Source organism: Furipterus horrens, unplaced genomic scaffold (genome assembly GCF_987537825.1).
Source record: "Furipterus horrens unplaced genomic scaffold, mFurHor1.1.pri manual_scaffold_4, whole genome shotgun sequence".
In the NCBI taxonomy this organism is placed as follows: domain Eukaryota; kingdom Metazoa; phylum Chordata; class Mammalia; order Chiroptera; family Furipteridae; genus Furipterus; species Furipterus horrens.
The window spans coordinates 56,456,630-56,473,186 of NW_028327174.1; the positions used below are offsets into that span (position 1 = coordinate 56,456,630).

The 16,557-nt window shown below is 39.3% G+C and overlaps 1 protein-coding gene across 20 annotated transcripts in view; it reads right to left on the reverse strand.

Moving 5' to 3' along the window:
- Positions 1-16,557, reverse strand: part of R3HDM2 (R3H domain containing 2) — a 142,085-nt gene that overhangs the window by 29,018 nt on the left and 96,510 nt on the right. For 9 of the 20 annotated variants that reach the window (XM_090273472.1, XM_090273461.1, XM_090273467.1 and 6 more), the window contains 9 exons: positions 14,638-14,661; positions 9,676-9,717; positions 7,630-7,716; positions 6,988-7,114; positions 5,677-5,755; positions 4,958-5,017; positions 4,305-4,445; positions 3,768-3,876; positions 920-1,015 (listed from right to left, as the gene is read on the reverse strand). In XM_090273472.1, coding sequence (XP_090129598.1) covers positions 920-1,015; positions 3,768-3,876; positions 4,305-4,445; positions 4,958-5,017; positions 5,677-5,755; positions 6,988-7,114; positions 7,630-7,716; positions 9,676-9,717; positions 14,638-14,661 — 765 coding nt within the window. The remainder of the gene's footprint in view (positions 1-919; positions 1,016-3,767; positions 3,877-4,304; positions 4,446-4,957; positions 5,018-5,676; positions 5,756-6,987; positions 7,115-7,629; positions 7,717-9,675; positions 9,718-14,637; positions 14,662-16,557) is intronic. The other 11 variants (XM_090273471.1, XM_090273462.1, XM_090273466.1 and 8 more) reach the window with 3 other exon arrangements.

The window sequence follows — 16,557 nt, forward strand, 5'->3', positions numbered from 1 at the left end:
GAGAGTATTGTCCATCTTAAGTATATTGATTAAAATGGCCATCTTTTGACAATAAAGGGAAGCTGGCTTTTCCTCCTTTGTTTACTAATTTGACTTTAGGATGGTGTTGCTATCTGGATCCTACATTTTCTGGAGATTTTTTCCTCTCTTGCCTATCCATAGCCTTTCCTGAATTTCTACTATATTTCTCTTCAGCCTGGAAGGCAAAGGCCACTAGATAGAGACAAGGGGTAGCAAGTATATTTGATATGGCCCACAATTCTTAAGAATAAAGTTGCCTAAAATGATTTACGTTGGCTTTCGGCCCAAAGAGCCAGTCCTAATCTAAGAAGCAAGTTAAGAAATACAGGAAGAAGAAATTTCTGTTCAGGTAGAGACTGGAGGACTAGTGAGTGGTACCTTCTGTGCATATGGAATGTGGAGCTCACAGAATGGATGCCAGACCTGTGCTCCAACAATCATCAACATATCCTAAAAACGAGGCTGGCCAAACAAGATGAATGTACAGGCTGTGTGGACACTAAGCCTTCCACTTAGAAGCAAAGATGCCTAAAATGAATAGTGGAAGTGAAAGAGGGTAAGTGGGAAGAGGGTTTGATGGGCAAGATTCAGAGCCCTTCCATAAGTCCTGCCAAAACCATTTCTATTTTCAGTCTACTCATCTCCACCAAATTCAGCCACTCCATTTGTTCTCTTTGTATTTCATATAGCAGAATATATGAAAAATAATACAAATAAAAGTCTGCAGCTTCCCAATAAGCCAAATTTAATTTTAGAGATCAAATCTGGGGCTGGCTGATTTTGGTTTAAAAAAAAACAAACAAAAAAACACACATTTATGGAGGGTTCATTCCATTCACAGTGCCAAAGATTAAGAGCTAAAAGCTATGGGCTGACAACTCTCAGAAGCTACACTTACCTCTCGGGCAAATATTCTCTCTCGGACCCTTTGATATTCCTCCTCTCTCTCTTCTATTGACTTGCTCCTCCTTCCATCCTGCAATGGAACTCTGATCTAGATCGATGAGCAGAATTAAGCTAGTTAAGTTCTCCTCGTACTGCAAGCTCACTGCACACCAGCAAGGAAGAGAAACCGGGAGAGTTTATAGTTGCCATCAAAAAAAATGGAAAAAAAAAAGAAATAAAATTTCCAGTGTTGAACAGGTTTCACTGGGTACATCTGACCATGCAGTTTGGGAGATCAGGTTTTCTGGATAGTTGGGGCCTCTCCACTCCCCACCCCCAACCCCAGAGTATCAAGAACAACTATTTATAAGGATTAGATTGCTTCCTTATAGTAATCAGGTACTCTCCAATCAGTAAGGACCAAGAGAATAGCTGAGGGAATAAACAACATTGCTCTGAAGGGAAAGGAGAAAGTTAGAGAGGGAGAAGAAACAGGTATTTAACAGAGTTGAATGTAAAGAAGAGTTTTATTGATCTAGCACCTGACATTATCCCTTCTGTAGTCACTAATGAATGTCATGGCCTGAAGATCCAAGTCACACACAACTCAGCAAAGAGGGCCTTGGAAATAAAATCCCAAGGGTGAAGCTAAACTCAATGCTTAAGAATTTCTTTTTCTTCTTAACTATAACTCCTGGAGCGAGGGAGAGAGAAATTACAGAAATAAAGACGAAAGAGAACAGAGCAACGCAAAAAAGTAAAGAGAAAGAAAATGAGAACAGAATAGAAAGAAGGATGGACAGAGAAAGGAACAGATAAATAAGGTGGAGGCAGGGGAGGGAGAGTGACAGAAAGAGAAAAGAAGAAAACGGGGGACAGAAAACCTTACATTCTCTGAGAAATGGAGTGAGGTAACTAGAAGGGATGGATGAGCAGATCACCACCTCTGGCTAGCCTACCAACCAGCTCTCCGACACTGTCTTTTCCTCTCTTGGCCTATGAGTTGTGAGCACTATCCCGGGCAGGGTGTTATAGTGTCTTTTTCCATACTGCTCTTCAAGGCAAGGAGCTCTGAGGTAGATAACCCATCAAATTAATGTCATCAGGTTATAAAAGATTCCAACCTTTAATCCAGAGGTTTTGAAAGCTTCAGATGAAGCAACCAGGGGGACTGTTGCTCTAGGCTGATTTTCCTCATCTTCACCAGAGTTAGGTATAACTTCAGAAGTATTAACTTTTGACTAGGTTTAGTTCTCACCAGCCTTAAGAACCTAAATTCTGCTGTATGTCCTTTTACAAGTCCCATTCGAAGACAGAGGACCTTATGATGCTATATTGTCTTCAGCCCCTAGCACTGGTAAACCAGTGGCAGAATAGAAAGAGCATAATGGGCTCTTGAGGTCAGGCGGGAACTCAGCTCTCTGCCACTTCTGAGTAATATCACTTCAGGCAAATAATATCTCTTAGCCTCAGTTTTCTCACATTTAAAGGGGGGCTAATAACCCCCGTCTACACTGGGTTGTGGAGAAGACTAAGAGACGATGTATAAAATATGTTGGGAAAAGACTCTAGTTCAGGAAAAACACTCAATTAAAAAAGCAATTACTGTGCTTATTATTAATATCACAGCCAGAAAGTGCATAGAGCCTAACCTATTATGGATCAAGCCTGAAACCGAGAGAGGAAAAGTTCACAACAGGAACAGATTCCACACCACCTCAGTGTGCCTCGAGGCCTGAATAATTCCTGATCCACAGAAAAAGGGTTTTGGAAAAATGGAGAGAAGGGCATCAGGATGGAAAGGCTCTTTCTTGTTTTTTTAAATTTTGCCTTTTTGTGTATCTCATTGTTTTCAATCAGACCCAGTGTGTTTGTCCACAGCAGATAATGACACTTTTCTCAAAAGGACTCCCTCAAATTCTCAAGTAACAAGCAGGAAACGTCCTCTTAAGATCAAACAATATCCCAAGGAAACTAATTTTGACTCTAGAGGTAAGATATTATAGTTATCATTAATTAGGAAGACTCATATTGGTGCTACCCAACCATGCTCTTTGAAATTTAATCCTGGTTCACCATCTAACCTCCTTTGGAGGCCAAGCAGAAGCAGGATGGATCTTAATCCAAAGCAGGCTGGATTTAAACCCTATATGTGACTAGAAAACTAACCCCCAAATAATCATTTATTATCTAAAGGGTGGGTTCAAAGTCAGGGCAACAGCCAGGCCCATAAATGAAAGGATGGGGCAGATTGGTCACTTCTCATTCCCACAGGAGTGGATTGAAAAGAGGATACTGTCTGTGATTCCCAGCATCAAAAGTCAAATGAACCCACTCACCTTGGTGGATGGACTTGGGAAAAGAATTTGCAGAAAGGGATCAAAAACACCTTTATAAGTGGGTAAATTAGATCACAACTTTGCCAGTTCAAGGACAGCCCTGAGCTAGGATAAGAGTGGAAGTGGGATAAAGTCATTTTGGGTGGTTTCCAAAGAAATCTTTAACTATTAAAGAAAAAAAGAATAAAGCCATCAGCTGAATCAAGGCTGAAGCAGGAAGGGACCTTGCTTTGTCCCTAACTGACATGGAATTAGAAGTCAGTGGCAAAACCAGAGGGTTCCAGGCCAAACGAAAAAACCCAGCAAACCTCAGCACCATGTCTCTCTGGGGCTAAAAGGGTGGCATTCAGCTCAGCAAGTGTAGTCAACCCTCAACATTATGCCAAAGCCAACTTAGTATAGCTCAACATATTTTTCCATACTAAGATATTTTGAGTTTTCTCCGTCCCACAAAAATTCTTCTGCCCTCCCAGTTTCTCTTACTGCAATCTCCTTATACACCCACCCCTTTCCATTCTTTACCTGGTTATCATCTCGGTCCATACTGGCATCATCTCTCTTGAGAATGAATCTCTGTTGAAATTCTGTATTCTTCTCATCCTTTATATGTTCTGAGAACCTCTGTTCAGGGCTGGGATTGGTAGAGAGAAATGTGGAAGGGAGGAAAAAAAAAACTCTTTTGTTAGGAAGCAGACCTCCTATTACAACTCTCTTAAATCCCACAACTCACATTCAGGGGATTTCTGGAGTCAGGCATTCAAAAAGTCACATGAAGGTTTTAATGAAATCCTCAGGGTCTGTTCTTGTCTTCCTCCAAAGTTATACCTGTCCTATCAGTAAAGGTGAAGAGAGGCCAGGGGCTAGTCTTCACAAAGCACAAGGGCCTCTAGAATCTATATCTAAGGCTTCACAGGAGTGAGGAAAGAGGGGGGACTGATAATATAGTCCCCTCCATCCCATCCCCTGCCAAGAAAGAGACATTTTGATCCTATAATCTTCCTCTTCCACCCCAGAAGCTATCCTAGGAAAATCTTCCCAATCTGTGTTTTCTTCCCTTACATTCTGGTGTTACTGGTTTTGTTGATGATGACAGCTTTTCCAGTTTGATCAACATTGTGGTCCATCCCAAAATAGGCAGCTACCCGGTGTAATAGCATCCGGTGATATGAGGTCATCTGAGGGAACTTCTTGAACTGGTTACTGAAGGGAAAACCAGGGGGAAAGAGCAAAATAAGGATAAATAGCAGCTAATTGCAAGTTTTCTTAAAAGTATCTAAAGTGGGGAATTTCTTAGGAGAAACAGAGATATTATAGGACATTCAGTATTTACTCAATGGGAACCAAAATGGTTCTCTCAGCTTCTTTAGCTATAGTATTCTGTAGGTCTCATCCACCTGGATGATAGTCTACAAAGAAAACAGGGGAAAATTTAAGGATAATGAAATATGGGACAAAGGGTGGCTGCTGAAAAGATATAAATTCTTTTCAACTGAAGTCTATGCAATAACTTAAATACTGTACTTGATTTTTGCACATATACTTTTTAATCCATACTGATTACTTTCCCCCAACTCCTTTTGGTTTCCCATAAATAATTACTTCAAAATTCAGACTTCAAGGGACAGATGAAAGAAGAATATCTTAAAGTTTCACCTAAATTTCTTTTGGTATCCCCCCCACCTCTAAATTTGTATGTTATTCAAGTAACTTACTTGTTGTCATTAATAAATTCCAGAATCTCCTGTTCTAATTTTAGCAGCATCATTCTGTCCCTGTTTAGAAAAGATTAAAACAAAACAAAAAGCAGCCTCCCATAGACATTTAAAGCAAGGATTGAGAACACAACCTGCTCACTACAGAAACTGAAGGGACAGACAGATCCAAACCCCAACAGTGGACCAAAATGCAGTGGCTACTGAGCCTCGCTGACCTTTCTAAAAAACAATCAAGTATACATTTTGCATATCCTGCTAACAATGTGATTTGTTACCCTTATCAGAAACCTAATTCTGTTGGCAGTCACAGTCATATAAACCATACTCTATACTTAGAAATATAATCATTATCCTATATTTTATATGATTATTTATATAAATACATATTTATATAGAATTTTAAAACTATTATGATTTAGCTTATATACAAATCAAGTATGTTTTGTTCTGTGCTTTTTAATTGTACTCCCAAGTCTCATATTTCTTTGTCTCTGCATTCTTCTTCTACAGAATTTTCCTCAACACTTTTGAAAGCAGAAACTTCAGTATGAGGGTATTCTGAATCCCTCACAGAATATAAAACTGCACTGGAGAGAAATGGTGGGGGGGATGGGTATCCTAGATTCTAATGGAAAAATTCTGAGAAGCTATTTGGCCTCTTGGGTATCCTTCTGGCTGCTGGCCCTTCCCCTCCTTCTATCAAATCATGTTATTACCTTGGGTTCTTTTTCAGTGTATTTACAAGAAATTCATGTAGGTCTATTCCAGTGGAGTCCGTATATTCTTGGCTGGAGTCTAAAACCACCACAACAAAAGAAATTTAAATTAAACAAAACTGCCTTGCATGATAGCTAATCCTAAGCAGAAACCCACAACCTAAATCAGGAAAGTGAGCATAGGAAAGTAGAATAAAACTTCAGGGGTTTCAGCTTAAAAACCAGAATGACTTTGATTTGCCAGCCCCCCCAAATTCCTCATGACAATTACAGAAGGTAGAATATGAGTCACAGTGTTGCATCAAAATTATAGTGAAAAACCACCTGACCATCAATAAGTATTTACTGAATGCCCTGACCAAAACAGAGCCAGTTTTATTCTAATTCAGGAAAATAAGTGCCAGGTAAGGGTGGTCAAGTTAAATTTTTCAGAATCTTAGCAAATATGCTCAAATGTTGATTATGTATATGATAATTTGTATTTATTTATAAAATTTTAACCTCAAGGTTGCCCTTTTCCTCCCAACTATCATTTCTTTTTTTACACATTAAAAATTTTAAAGAACATGTATGAATGACTCTGGACACGGATAACAGAGAGGGGACTGACTGTGGGCTAGAGGGGTGGGCTGGGTGGAGGGGGGCAAAATGAAAAAAAAATTGGGACAACTGTAATAGAATAACCAACAAAAAATTTTTAATTGATTTTAGAAAGGAAGGAACAAAGAGAAATATCAATTTGTTGTTCCACTTATTTATGTACTCACTGGTTGATTATTGTATGTGCCCTGACCAGGGACTGAACCTACAACCTTGGCTCAGGACGACACTCCAACCAACTGAACTACCCAGCCAGGGCTCAACTACCATTTTTATGGACCATGTCTTTTTGCTATCAGTCCAAGGGTTTAAAACCAAAGAGAGCTTAATAATATGCAAATCTGCATTGTTAAAAAAATTACTTCAAGCATTCCAAAATATAAATGGTATCTGGAGGAGCTGCAACCAGTGATGACCCATACCACTATTTATTCCAGAGCAAAAATAAAATCAGAACTGAATACAGTTCTTCTATGGTAGCACCAATGTTAATGGAGCAGCTATCTGTGGCATGTGAGCCCCTAAGATAGGGTTAGATAAAGCAGCAAAGAAACTAACCTTGTTAGGCACTGCCCCAAGCAACCATGAAATCAGCAGAACATAATAAACTGTTGGGCCAGTTAGGCCAGCAAGTGCCAGATTTCAAGATGGAAGGAAAGGGCACTGCTGAGCTAAGCCCTAGGACAGATGAGAATGCGGGAAAGTCCTCACCTCTAGACAGCATCTTCCTTGGGGCCTTTTCTTTGTTTTTATCCTTGTCTTCCTTTTCAGAGACATCCTTTGTGGACTTTTCTTCCTCTTTGTCAGAGGGGCAGCTGATGTGCAACTGAATTATATCCTTGGACAAAGGTAAAGAGAAATATAATCAAAGGGGAAATGGGTTTTAACTCTTCTGTAGCCCCCATGAAATCTCAAAGAAGATAAATCTTGGGGTAGCAGCATTCTCTTACAGAAGAGACTATTTTGTTAAATTGTTTTACCTTTTGTTCTACCAAAAGGGTAAAGGCCAAGCCTTTTCTACCAACAATCACAGCCTTATATTATATGGGCAGCTCAAGTTACACTGGCTGTTCTTGGTATAGGAATTGGATGGACATGGTTCTAACCACCAGGGAGGAAGGGTGTGGGTGGGGAAATAAGATCCAGCCCCAGGAGTCTCCTTGTCTGCATTATCATGGGTGGTCCAGGTGTGAAGACCTGCTCTCACCCAAACGTACTTTACTGTAATGGCTTGTTTTGAAGCTCCTTCTATCCTGACTTCCAAGCCTAATGTTGACATTGTGGTTGCTATACTACAGATTACCAAACAACTGCCAAACTCAAAAGCTATAATTACTCTTACAAAGGACCTACCTGGTTTTCTAGTGGCCCATCAGCAAATGGGGCAGAGGACTCCTCACACACTGCCAGGCTGCGTACCAACTTGAGCTTGGAATTAGACTGAGAAAAAAAACAAATATATATTTCCTTACGAGACATTCAGAAAGCTTTTGACTGAATGATGGGCATCCTCTTTGGCTCTGTTAGTTGCTGCTTCTATTAAACAGGGTTTTTAAAAAACAAACAAACAGGTCCTACTTGTCAGTTCCTTATTCACCTGAAAGATAATTCACCCACATACACACACCCAACAAAAGAAAGATAATTCTCCTGCTTATAATAGTAGACAAAGAAAAACAAAATGGTTACTTTAGACAGATGATAGGAAAACCACTTCACTGGCTCTTCTTTCTCTCTCTCTAGCCCAGTGCTCCAATTTCAAGCTCAGAAGTTTCTTAATAATACACAGCAGTAGAGCTTAGTAGAAAGACACTGGATTTAAGAGCCCAAGTCCTAGCTTCAACTCCTGGTTTTTGCCTATGAACTACGAGAGCTTGAGCAAATTACTTGGCCTCTCAGGGACTCTGCTTTTCAATAAAACTGGGATAAAAATAGTTAAGGGGCTTCTGTAAGCATTAGATGACAAAGTATGTAAACATATACTGGTATATCATAAATAGCACCTAGAGTACAGCAGACAATAAATGCTAAATGACTCTAAACCTTACGTGGTAAGGATGGAAAGTGTCTAAAAAAAAGAGTACTGTAAAGGAAAGATAGAAAACTTTTTAACAATTGGGAATTCACCAAAAGTGAATCCATTTGGTTTACTTCTGCTGACTGGAGAATCCCCGAAAGATCTGAAATCCACTTTCCAAATCACTGCTCTCTTAGGGATCTCCAAAGCCAAAAATTATAGGGTGACTCATAAGAAATCTACCCATAAACACTTACTGAGTTCTTACAATAAAATCAAGGTTTACAGTGAATACAAAAGCACAAAACATGGTCTGTGTATTCTAGGTAGTGCAGTATTGTGAAAAAAACTCGCAGGTCTGAAGAACTGACTTCAAGCCTAGTTCTGCCACTCTAAAAATGTCCTTTGTTAAACTCACTCAATCTCTATAAGTCCAAGGTTCCTTATGTGTAAAATCAAGATAATAATTGTCTTATTTAACTCAAAAAGTTTGAGATGAAGTGATATAGCAGTGAACACCCTCTGTTTGAACTTTCATGTCAAGCCCATCACTGTGGATTAGGCCATGTAAGGCAAGACATAGAGCCAATTTATCATACATAGTAGCCTTCTTCAAACCCAAGCAACAAAATGGCTGGGCCACTCTCAAATTCTGCCATTATTTTCCTGGGGGAAAAGAGTAGATACTCTTCATTATTACATCTGGTGATAATTTTTCCCATTGCAAGAAAAATTTAATATTTTATGGTTTCCCAAATAAAATAAATATGCTAGCACACACTAATACACACAGTCCTTCCTGATAACACTGCTTAAAATTATCTGTGATGTGCTAATTTTATCGCATAATGATTAAAAACAAAGTCCTCCTCCCTGTCGCAACTTAAAAAAGTAAAACACTAAAAAAAGAGCTCTATTTTTAGGATGTTCAAAATGTTGAGTAATTTCTACTAATGGGGCACAATTTATCCTTAAAATATTCATATGGAGAAAATGTTGGGGAAAAAAGTAAGAGTCAAACAGCAGCCATTTTCTTAGAGAAGCCAGAGCTGAGCAGAGGAACTAGCATTAAAGTAGAACCAGTACCAGTTTGCTTAGGCTTTGTGGGAAGCTCCAGCTGGGTATCCTTCCATGTATCAGAAACAGAATATGACTGAACTAGAGAGATACTGGAGAAAAATAAAGCCAGATCTTACAACAGGAAATGTGTGCATGCATGTCTTTCAGTGTGTGTATTTGTGTATGCATATTCATAATTAGGGTACAAAGTGCAGGCAAAAAACTGCCTGTGTATAATGCAAATACACTAGATATTAGTGATAAATCCATTTCTGAACTGTATAATAGCACCAGAAAATAAGCTATAGAGAAAAAGCACTCACCTTGGCTCTTTTCCTGGCATGACCATGGTTGGATGTCCGCCTCTGTTAGAAGGGGATTGGAAGATATTAAAGGTGGGGAAAACTCAACACAAGTTAAAAGCAATACAAATTTACATAGAGAAAAAGCACTAACTGTGAAACTACTATTACAGCAGCCAAACTATGATGAGACCCACTTGGTGTGGTTATTCCCCCCTGTGCTACAACTAGCAACTATGACATGGAAGGCACCACAGGCCACTTACAGACAAATCACTGCTCACTATGTAGATTAAAAACACAGGGGAACAATTTTTAACATAATTCCTGTTGAGTTCAATTTTTCAGCTGTTTTAGATGTAAACAGGCATGCTGATTTCAAAACTGCAGTTAGTTTTCTTCTATCACGTCAAGTTTTTCCTTTACAGCTTATCTTAATGTGACCATTCTAGGCTGGATATAGCCTGGATCAAGGGAAGCACTAGTGCTCTCCTATTGGCTGAGAGCAAACCTTCCTCAAGTGGGGAGGGGTGCGGGACGACCTTGGAGACCAGCGACAGGTTCATACTTGTCTAGGCTATTCAGTTACACAAGAGACAGTGTGGTAAGAGGCTGTGTGCCACTCTATACAGTGAATCGTATTCCGAAGTGTAGTCTGAGTTCTTGTCTGTATACAAGGAGTTGGCAGAACTTATTTTTTTATTTACATATGTACTTATTTCCTTTCCTTCAGATCATGTCTGCCTCTGCTATTTCTCATTGTACATGCCTCAACAACCCTAATTCATTTTGTTATATCTGTAGCAGTTTCACCATTCCCAGTCAAAGGACAAACATCAGCGCATTTGTCAGGCAAGCCTATTTTGCATATTTTAAAGTAAAACCTGGTGATCAAGATAAGTCTTGGGTCCCTCACAAGGTGTGCAAGTAGTGTGTCAAGAGTTTATGGATGTGGACGAAGGGAACACATGATAAAATGCCATTTGGTATACCTATGGTTTGGCAAGAGCACAGAGACCATACAAGTGACTGTTACATTTGTATAGTGAAAACGCCAGGATATAACAAGAAAAATAAATGTAAAATAGAGTATCCTAGTCTACCATCAGCTATACGCCCAGTGCCTCATTCAGCTGAAATCCCAGTGCCAGTTTTCACTGAACTACTCTCTTTTGAAAAACAGGAGTATGGTGAAGAACTAAGTGACAGAAATGATGAAGATTTTGAAATTGAAGATGACTCAGTTCGTAAGGGATTTGATCAGCATGAGTTGAGATATGGCACGAGATTTGGGACTCTCCAAAAAGGCTTCAGAACTCCTAGCATCAAGACTGCACGAGAAAAACTTGCTTGAAAAATGGGCGAAGGCATCCACTTTTGATCAAGAGAAAGTGCATTTCTGCAGTACTTACAAAGTGACGGTGGCTTTGTGTATGTGCCATAACATACATGGTTTAATGGAGGAATTGGGAATTCCAGTCTAGAACACAACTGAATGTCAACTGTTCATCGATAGCTCAAATTAGAGCTTGAAGTGTGTCCTCCTCCACAATGGTAATTTAAATGGCACAGTCCCAAGTGGCCATTCAGTTTTTGTGAAGAATACGAAGACATAAAGAGTCACTGATCTGTTGCAATATCACAAGCACAATTGGATCATCTGTGTTGACCTTAAAATGGTCTGCTTCCTTCTTGGTCAGCAACGTGGACACACCAAGTATCCCTGTTTTCCATGTATGTAGGACAGCAGAGCTTGTGAGAAGCACTGGGTGGAATCAAACTGGCCTTCAAGATCTGACCTCAAACCTGGTGATCCAAATATCTACATGAGCCACTTGTTGACAGAAAGAACATTATATTCCCACCTCTGCACATAAAACTGGGTCTCATGAAGCAATTTGTTAAAGCTTTGCCAACTGAAGGAGACTGTTTCAAGTATCTCATTTTGGCATTTCCTAGCCTGTCATTTGAAAAGATAAAACCCCTTAACGTATGTTTAGCAGTAGAGCTTTACTACTTGTACACAATTTGACTTACTGTAACAATATATAGCCTTTATATGAATAAAATAACTCTAAATAAACAGTATATTCAGATTTTTTCTTTATTTTCCTGGTATGTGCATTTTGTATAATTTTTGGGACAAAGGGAGGGTATCCTGTACCTTAAAAAGTTGAGTTGATAGAGAAAAACTGGGGTCATTTTTTGATTCAGATGCCAAACGTTAGTCAAAAACAAGTGTCAGATCTAACTCAATGAAAATTGTGTTCCCCAGTGAAACAGGAAGACACTGACTGGTTGTTCTATTTCACAGATTAATAAAAATTACTTTTGGTTAAACCAGAGAACCCTCTCTTGTTTAGGATGCTTGTAAATATGAAATATGACCCCTAGCCATCACTTACAAGTAACATCTTCATAGGACAACACATTCAGAGTTCTAACTTGAGATACTCAAAACACCTGTCCCCATGGCTGCAGAAATAGAATAAAGACTCTTCTTGCCAACTGCCTCCATCTGAGAATTCTCCCAGTTCTAAGCTCCTGGTGGTGGTCTTATAGACTATTCGGGTTAGGGATATATGATGGGACAAGATAAAAAGAAGGGGGAATGGAAGACATGGATAAAACCTCCAGAGCAAAGGGAAGATAAGCAGAGTAGGTAAGGAGTAGGGTAGAAGCTAAGGAAGATAAAGAACGGGGGCTTAAGGTGGGGTGTGGGAACAAACAACTAATTGATATGGTTTATGAACAGTTGAGAAGTCAAAATTGGGCTTTTGGGAAAAGGTTGGGTAAGGTTATGTGTATGGGATGAGGTATGAAGGGCATCTAAGATATTTGGAATGGAACTCACTGCCACTGGAATAGAGGAGAACTGAGGCTGGTGTGTGGAGGAGGGAAAACAAGACAGAGTCGGGGGGTACCAGCATAGTCCCGGGTAGGTGAGAATTTCCCTTTCCTTTGTCCTTTTTCACTAGTTACTGAACAAGACAACTACAATGCAAAATGGATAACTAGAAAGGTGAATGGAAGGAATAAGAAATGATGGTGGATCTGGTCAGTGGCAAGATGTGTTACAGTAAGGGAAGAGTCATAGTCCAGGAAAATGAAGCAGTATTTTCTCACTATTTTTTCAAATAGGCAATAACACACATGGCACAAACATTCAAGAGATACCCAGGTACCTGGTTTCCTCCATTAATGATGAATTTCTTGTAACCTTTCCAGATATCTTTTATGCATACATAATAAGTCTATTGTATATGTGTATACAAACAAGTTCGTTTTTTAAAAAACCCAAATAGAAGTATATTGTACATACTGCTCTTAACCCTGCTTTTAAACTTTTTTTCATGGCTATCGTTTTATAGAAGATCTACAGTTGTTATCAATGGCCACATGGTACTCCATTGCACCATTTTGGATGTTTCTGATCTTTTGTTGGTATAAAAAATGCTTCAATGACCATAACACCGAGTATATCTACAAATAAAATATATCTGTAGTTCATTTAAAAATTGTATAAAGTATTACAAAAATTGCCCTTCAAAGAGGTTATAACCTATAAGCAATGTATGTACAGATCTCCTTATTTCCCAGAATGGGTAGTTTTCGTTTAACAATCAAACATATATTAAAAGCCTAATATATCTACCAGACACCATGCTAACTATCGGGTTGGTGCAAAAGTAATGTCTGACTCTTTTAAAAGAAAGTTTTAGATAGTATTTATTAAATTTGTGCCTCTTCTTATAATTTTTTGATGTCACAGTGACTAATTTAATACCTTATTTTTTCAGATTATCGAAGTATTGTTCATAATCATCTGCAATATTTGCACCCATGTTTGTCCGATCTAAAGACCACATTAGAAATGTTTTACTCTATGAGTTTCATAAAGATGCCAATGCAAGTACAGCAGCAAAGTCTATTCAGAGCGCTTATGGGGACGATGCAGTGACTGAAAGAAGTTGCAGGAGGTGGTTTTCCCATTTCCAAAGTGGGGATTTCTATTTGAAAAACGAGCCAAAAGAGGGTCATCCAAAAAATTTGATTCCAAAGTGTTGGAAGCTATTGTCACAGAAAACCCCACCACTACCTCTAGGGAACTTGACAAACAATTTAACGTAGCTCATACAACTGTGCTACGCCAACTGAAAAGGATCGGAAAGGTTTCAGTAGTTGGAACGTGGGTCGCACACAAACTGTCTCCAGAGAATCTGCAACAGCGTGTTGCTTGTTGTGAATCATTGCTTTCATGACACTTTCAGGCACCATTTTTAGGTAGGCTTGTTACAGGTGCTGAGAAGTGGCTCCAGTTTCCCATAACATTAAATGCCACCGATCGTGGATCAGTCGAGGAGGAAGAAGAGTTCAACAACCAAGAGGAGGACTTCATCCAAAGAAGATCATGTTGAGTGTATGGTGGGATATGGAAGGAATTGTCCATTATGGACTGTTAGACAGCAATCAAACAATTACTACTAATCTTTACTGTGAACAACTTCGTCGTCTGAAAGCAGCTTTGAACCAAAAGCGACCCTCCTTAGTCAACAGAAAGGGTGTCATCTTCCATCACAATAATGCTCGTCCTCACACAGCTCGACTCACCAAAAATTTCTTGAAAGAGCTTGGCTGGGAAATATTGCTTCACCCTCCATAATCTCCTGACCTTGCTCCTTCTGATTACCACTTGTTTCGGGGACTACAGAACTATTTTGATGGTCTTAGGTTGACATCAAAAGAAGAGGTTGAAAATGAGTTGGATTCATATTTTGCTTCAAAACCTAAGGAGTTTTACAAGCATGGCATTTATAAGCTAGTTGACAGATGGAATGAGGTTCTAGTAAGCAAAGGAGGTTATGTTAACAAATAAATATTTTCATAATCATGGGCTTTTTCATTTTTAAAATAGACCTTGATATCAGATATTATTTTTGCACCAACCTTATACTAGAGGATACAGAGATAAAAGACACAAACCTTGTCAAAAAGGAACTCATAATCCTGTTGAAGAAGACAGACAAATAGACAATTACAATATGGTATGTTAAATGTATTACAGAGGTACTCATGGAGTACTACAGGAGTACACAGCGTAAGTGTCTAACTCAGACCGAGAAATTCACAAATTCATACATTAACAAATATTGAGTGCCTGCAAGGAACTGTGTTGGGTCTTAAGAGATACAACAATAAGCCCAAACTGACCTAATCCTGGGCCTCGTGGAGCTTATAGTTCTGTGAAGGAGACAGACATTAATTGACGAATTATACAATGCAGACCTGCAATGGGTAAGTAAGGTTGTCAAGGAAGGCTTCCAAGACTTGGATTGTGTTTTGAAGGATAAATCGGTATTAGACAGATGTTGGCAGGAAGAATTTAGGGGCTGGAGGAGGCCAAGGGAAGAATACCAAGGAGGGCCTTCTAGGCCGAGAAAGCATGCTCACCCCAAACTTTTCAGTCCTTACTCATAACAGGACCAAGGAATCACATAATGCTGAAACATAGGATGCCAGAAGCAGATGACTGACAGGTAAGGAACTAGGTCACAGTATGTCATGCTGACAAATATGGGACTTAGCCTAGGGTAATAAGACACATAGAAAGTTTGAGGAGAATTAACACAATCAGATATTTATTTCATAACCATCTTTCTAAAGCACTATGGTAGATGAATCAGAAGGGATTACAAGTTTAAAGGCAAAAAGCCCAGCTAGGAGGCCATACCCAGCTGGTTATCTAAAGGACCCACCTAAGTTCAGTATGTGTTAAGTCAAAGCTTTGCCCATTCTAAACTGAATCTCAGATCCTGCCTTTTATAGAACTGTTTCCATGCAAAAGATGTTCTGAGCTCCAACTGCCGATTCCAAGAATTTGTCCCACACTGTAGAAGTAATCGAAGTCCCCTTTCCACAAACTTTCCACCTCCAATTCGTAACAGGTACTCCCTTGACAGCATCAGTTAAGATTCTTGGGGAGACTTCCTGGATGTGAGTCAGGGGGAAGGTAGGAGGAAGAACAGAACTTTTAGTGCTTTTGGAGGGATACATGATCTTTTGAGAAACGGTAGAGGGGAGAGGATGGTGGAAAACACTGAAGACTTTGTAGAAGGAGCAGGAGCTCCAGTAGATGGCAGCAAGAGCTCCACCTGTTCTAGAGGCTGCAAAAGGAATCAGAGGGCAAACAGGTTCTCCCAACTTTCTACACAGCCTATTGGTATATCTAGGTGAAGACATTTTTAAACCAACAGAATGTCCATAAGGCATATAAAATCTACAGACATCCTTTCTTTTCTACCTGTCTTCAAGAAGTACACACAACTGGAGTTCAGCACACCACTTAAAATAGTCTCCGGAGAACAGAGTAACTTGGATCCAAAAGTTCATTTAACTATTATCTTCCATGTAACATGACAGTGTGTAATTAAACATTCATCACATATCTGTCCTGAGGATTTAAAATTGATTATTCGTACCAGTGGAGTCTAGAAGCACAGATGGAACAGTGGCATACTGTCTGCACAAACTCTGGAAGGATGAGCAGGGAATGACAATTCAGATGGAAAAGACAATGGAAAGAAAAGCAGCAAGGACAGAGATCTGGCAAATTGTTAACAGGAAAGAGAGAAAAGCAGGAAGCTAGAGAACAAAATATTTCAGAGAGCTGTCTGATTTTAATTCATCCCTTTATGTTGTTGCTGTTTCATTCTTTAAAGAAGACAAGGCCTAGGTGAATTGAGTTGTCAAGAGAAATTATGCTTCAAGTTTCCAGATCCTCCAAAATACTGTTGCTATTGCTTTTTAAACAGTCTATTTCCTAAGCATGTCATAAAGACGACTCTTACTCTTGGATGTGAAGGAAAGGATTTATGTAGTTTGGGCTAGGATAACAAAGGAAAC